Consider the following 6,000-nt stretch of genomic DNA (forward strand, 5'->3'; position numbering starts at 1 on the left):
TGTCGCGGGATGTTGCAGTCTCTGACTGCATTGGTTCTTGTTTGTCATTAGTTCTGCTGTATTCATTTAGATGAAAGTTTAGGGCTAAGCACCTGCACCAGACATGTACGGTAATAGATTTGTGTTGTTTGATTTTTCTCTGTAAGTTTTCCTATTCTGAGAATGTTCCCTTCGGATATGTTTGCTTTTGCTCACCATCGTTCCAGTTTTCATTTCGCGTACGTCATCACTTTAGTGCTTCCATCTTCAGCAGCTCTGGCTTCCTCTCTCCCACACATGTAGTCACAGCAGCATTCACAGGTATTAGTGCTGTTATTGGTCACTGATGATAAGCAGACTTTATGTTTCTAAATCAAATACTTTATAAACAAAATGACAAATTTACAGAAACAGAAAATGTGGATGTGGTTTCTACTAGTACAACAAAGTAATAATAAATGTAGTTATATTTGAGTCATACTTGCTGATTGAATCACATGCTCAATGAGTTTGCTTTCATGTCTCCCTAAGGAATTGCTGTTGTAATGTTTGACTTTGTACATTGAGCCACTCTGCAGGTAGAACAGTGGATTATCAAATATAATTTTGTTGATATGATGACGTAAAATGTTCCTTCAATTTGAGATGTGCTTCATTTTGATAATAAGCCCATGAATCCTTGAACATCTCATCAAAATGCTCTTTGACAAGATTTTGTTTTACTAGTTTGCAGGATGTGTTGACTGCTCTTGTTAGCTGTCAAACGGTTGTGAAGTTGGATAGGTTGGAAATGGTTGCAGCAGTGTGCAATGCATGAACCGTGTGCATGTGAGCCCTTGTGCACATGCACAATACAAACAAAACAGGATCCCACTCATAAAAAATGCATTATTGCACTGCTATCAATTTGTCTTTTCTCAATAATTCAGGGTAAAAATAGAAAATATGTCACTTTATTTTTCAAAGTACAGTAAACGGGTGTTCTTCATGATGGGCAAGATTTCTCAATACCATCATGGGGAGAATAAGGTGTTATGTTATACCTGAAAGTTTGAATGTAGATCAATGGTAGAGTAGCTCAATATTAAATATCAATAAGTAGATTTATTTTATAAATTAAAATTCTCATTTTCTTGTACGTTTGTTAGCATGCAAATAGTTTGGTTGTACAGTAATTCTACCTGGTTTTGCATGTGGCTTCTTTGCTTCCACCCTAAAGGAAGGGCAGTTACTGTAATAGAATTTCACTTGTGAAGCATTAAACCATTAAACAGAACAGCAAAATATAAAACTGTCGTTAAAGTAACTCCAAAGATACAATGCTAGACGTAAATGGTATCATTTATTTTTTTGTAACCTTCAGAGAACTGGCCAATTGGTAATTACAGCACAGAAATCTCATTATGTGGACCATATTCTTCAGCTCATCCTTGCTCATGGGATGCTGCTTTGTTTCCAGTAACCAATCACAGTTGCATTTGGATCTGTCACCTGTACCTGATGTCAAAATTAAAGCTCAGAAAAATAGATCACGCTAATTTGTCATGTGTCCTTTGAACTTTGTGGTCATTTTGTTTATTACGGTGTTGTTCCCCTCATCTCCCGTTACTGCTGTCACTGTCTGCAACCATGGCAACAGCCAAAGAATTTCCAGGGCCTACAACAGGTAAATATCCCTCTAGATGATCAACACAAGTCAGATTTACAATGCGTGGTGCTGGATCTGGATTTGGGTCAAGACACATCACGACCTCCACACGGCATGAGCTAAACCATCACCATGCATGGATGCTCACTTTGCTGATGCCAGCTGTATTCTCTCCAGCCATGTCGCAGGCTGCATAAGTTATCACACAATATATGACTGGTTTGTGAACTGGATGGCTCTATCAAGATGAGGCTGGGATGGAGATTGCATCTGTGCCAGAGTGTAAATATTTGATTTTAGACCATACTGTTGCACCAGAAATTTTAGGGTGGACTTTTAGTGGAAACTCATAATCTTTCATACTTATCCAAAAGTTCATGAAAATGATTAACATATTCTGTCTTGATCACTGATTTAATGTTCTCAGCAGACACTTCCAGCATTTTGGTTTATGTTATTTATTTTTGAAGTACAAAAATACATTTATTGAACTATTTAAAAAATTATTTGGGTTTTTGTCTACGTAAGTCTAGATTGTGTGTGTGTGTGTGTGTGTGTGTGTGTGTGTGTGTGTGCGTGCGTGCGTGCGTGCGTGCGTGCGTGTGTGTATGTGTGTGCGTGCGTGTGCGTGTGTGTGTGTGTGTGTGTGTGTCATGCGTGCGTTGCTGCGTGCGTGCATGTGTGTGGTTTCTTGGTAAGTCAGTTTCAATTGTTTGCTGTCGTCGGAGTTGCTGTAAATTTTACAACAGTCTTTTTAAATGTAGCCTGCCTGTACTTTGATCCTGAATCAAAAAAGCATTCATCAGTGTAATTGCATGTGAATTAAAGCTCAAATATCTGGTTCTAGTGAACATTTCTTCTCAGTTAAAGGTGAAAGCATATAGACAAAATTCAGCTGCATCACAGCAAGAGCTATTCAGCTTGTCTCATTCCTGTGAGCGGTGTGCACCAGCCGAGTGTGATGTGAAAATTGCTTATGCCCCTTGCCGACAGTGGAATCAGCTGTACAGAACATTATATACATCAACTTGCAAACAAACAGTCATACCAAAACGGTTATTTTGTCAAAGTCTAAAGCCTGCGCTTGTGAATCTTTGATAAAACGATTGTGATGGTTTTATTCTGCATGGTGCTAAATAAACTGCATGTTCCACAACTTCATCTTTTCTTTTCTTTTTTATGTTTCACGCGTTTGTTTGCTTAAAATTGTGTTTGCACCCTGTAAACAGACGAGTATAATGAGGTTTGCAGGAACATCCCCGCCGTCATTTCCCAGGGTCACTTTGCAAAACTGAGCACAAGCCATAGCCATTCATCAGCCTGAGATAATGAGAGCACACGAGGTGCACAGTAAAGACATTGCCACTTACAGTTTATTACAGGATAGCCACAAAGGCATGCTCCTTCTTGAGGAACCTTCATCTCGCTCTCTGCCTGGAGAATGCCTCGTGTTAAATAACACTTATTTAAAAGGCCTGATCCTCGGCAGCAGACTCTGGCATCGAACACAAGAAAAACAAAATTCAGCATGTGAGGACGCTTTCGCCACAAAAAGAAAAAAAATCACTCAGAACTAGATGAGTTTTCATGCAGCATGTTGTTGGTAATGCCACGTTTTAAAACTGTGCAGAGATTGGTGGTACTTCCTTTGATTGCTTCTTTTATACGTTCATTCAAGCACTTCAAAGCAGCGGTGTGAGGTTGCGCTAAATATGACAGAAGCCCATTTGGTACTGTTGTGCTTTGTGTGTCTTGTTTATGTTTTGTTTTTTATTTGGGGGGGGGTCTACACAGGAGTAAAATATTTTCATTTCATTTAATGAATGTCTACAGCTACATAAGACAGCAGTGAGTCATCTTACAGGGCTTAACACAGTCTCTCTCCCTTTTCCTTTCCCTCCTCCTTTTCCTTCTCTCAGATCCTAATGCTTTAGGCCAGCATGGACCCGACCACGCTTTAATCGGCGGTGTGGTTGCAGTCGTGGTCTTCATCACCTTGTGTCTGATAATAGTTCTTGGACGATATCTGGCAAGACATAAAGGTACAACAGGTCACTCCAATGGCCTTGAATAGCAGCTTTCTCATTCTGAGTGAGTGTATGTATGATTTTCCAGCAGGCACATAACTTGCTGTGGCTCTGTATGTCTGCAGGGACGTATCTAACGCATGAGGCTAAAGGAGCAGAGGACGCCCCAGACGCCGACACAGCCATCATCAATGCTGAGGGAAACCATGTGCATGCCGAGGAAAAGAAAGAGTACTTCATATAGACTTTTGTTATTCTTTTCCTTCATTTCATGACTACTGTTGACTGCAGTAATGCAATTTTAAGCTGCCACAGCATTCCCACATGATCTGCTGTGCTCTAATTACTGTTCCTTTGTCTACTACAGAAGGTTCATAGTTGGATGTGATTGTTCTCAAAACATTCGCTGACAATATAGCATTCCCCTTCTGTGATCAGTGTAAACCATATACAATTGGATTATATTTGGTTTTACAGTGCCTATATGATGTACGTTTTTCTGCAATCCATTTACTGCTTGCAATAACTTTTTTTTTCTACTCTTGGTTTTCGTCTTATACAACTTTTCCACAGAGAGTCAAATCTCAGCTTTGGAAACTGTTTCATTTTAAGATCATAATATTTTAAATCCATCAAATGTTGAGATCGGAAGAATCATCCAAGTGATTTTGCAGTGGTTTTGGGTGATGCCTGGAATTTACCCCACCACAGCCAAATACTAAGTACATTCAAAACAGTCATTCACCGGATCTGACGTTTGCCGAAGCAAAGCATAGCAGCACAGTATCTGTGATTGTCTCTAGCCCTCTTAGCACTGTCTGTATTTCTTCACGGATTTATTTCCCAGTGTTTACTTTTGTTGATGATTTGTCAAGTTAAAAATTTAAAGCACAAAGTCTGAGGACTAACATGGAGGGAAAACACATCAACTGTTTCTTGTCTCAGGATTCAAGATGAGTCTGGGTGCAGTGATGGTGCCGGGCATGTTATGAGGATTTCAGTACACTTACAGATATTGTCTTGGAACTTTAATTATTGTTCAAGATTTGACATTAGATCCAAACAGAATGACTGGAACCTTGTCAGGTTTAATTATTTATGTTGAATTTTATTGAACAACTATGCTCAATGTGTGGATATTGCTGTAACATACTTTGCTAACGTGAATATTGGTGAACAATATTGTTGAATTTCAGGATCCCTGACACATTACAGTTTGTATATTAGCATATACAGCATTTAACTTATACCACAAGTATTATTTGTTTTCTCATTTATGTTACGAGAGGTGGTTGTGCCAGGTGATTTGTAAATAATGTGTAATTACTAAATCTGAGTAAAAGATAAAGCACTGGTTTTAGCTTATAATTTGAGAACATATTATTTCCCATCTCATATTTTTGTTTTCTTTTTCATACAGGGATTCAAAAAAATTGCTTAAAATGTTAAAAAAAATGGTTAAAATATATGTATTTATTATTATGATTGATTGATTGATTGATTGACATTTATTATATAGTACCACGTTGATTGATATTATTGCTGTTACTGAAGTAGTTGTCTGACATTAACTTTTTCGTTTTTTAATTCTGTAATTAATCATAGGAAAACAATACAAGGATCACCATTATGGCCTTTGAGTTTGCTGGCAGCAGTACTAATGACATGTTGAGGCATTGGTGAAATAGACATCCCGTCACTGTATATAGTCACTGTATCAAAGACATTGAATTACATTGCCAATGCTCATACATGTTATTTTGTTAGTTTAATATGATGCTATAAATAACTCATTTTGTACAAAGTTTTAATCACTGTAATTAATTTGCTTTTTATGGGGAATGTGTGACTTTTGCTTTTTTCTCAGTATTGATATTCATTTTTCAACTATGCCACTGTAAAAAAAAAAGGATGAAAAAAGAGAGACAAAGTGCGAATTAAAATATGAACAACTTGAAAACTGACATTTTTTGTGACTAGCCTTGTACTTTAAAATGCACTAAAGAGTACAGTAATGCTTTTTGCTCATTAATTACAGTGCTTCTTCCTACGATCATGACAATCAGTCTGCAAAGCTAGTCTTTGATGAATTGACACATATGGTGATGGTCACCGCTTCAAGCAATATTATACTGTTCAGTGTAGCTTAACTTTCAGTGCTGGGTATATACGCTAAGAAACTGTCAGCGTTTCTTAGGTCCTTTTATGATGCATCAATGGTGGCTACATGAAACTGCCGGTAGGTGATAACACAGCATGATGCCATTGCCCTTGTTTAAACAAACTTCAGGGAGTATTTAGACTGGGTGAGGACAATTGGAAGCAAACCTCATTGTAATGATGGCC

The 6,000-nt window shown here is 38.0% G+C and overlaps 1 protein-coding gene across 1 annotated transcript in view; it reads left to right on the forward strand.

The window, feature by feature from the left end:
- The window catches only part of cadm2b (cell adhesion molecule 2b), a 141,003-nt gene extending 135,421 nt beyond the window's left edge, over positions 1–5,582 (forward strand). Inside the window, exons 9-10 of the mRNA XM_068317613.1 lie at positions 3,547–3,669; positions 3,780–5,582. Of these exons, the coding sequence (XP_068173714.1) occupies positions 3,547–3,669; positions 3,780–3,898 (242 nt within the window). The 3' untranslated portion in view covers positions 3,899–5,582. The remainder of the gene's footprint in view (positions 1–3,546; positions 3,670–3,779) is intronic.
- Positions 5,583–6,000: the final 418 nt, after the last annotated feature.

The sequence above is a fragment of the Antennarius striatus genome, chromosome 6 (genome assembly GCF_040054535.1).
Source record: "Antennarius striatus isolate MH-2024 chromosome 6, ASM4005453v1, whole genome shotgun sequence".
NCBI lineage: Eukaryota > Metazoa > Chordata > Actinopteri > Lophiiformes > Antennariidae > Antennarius > Antennarius striatus.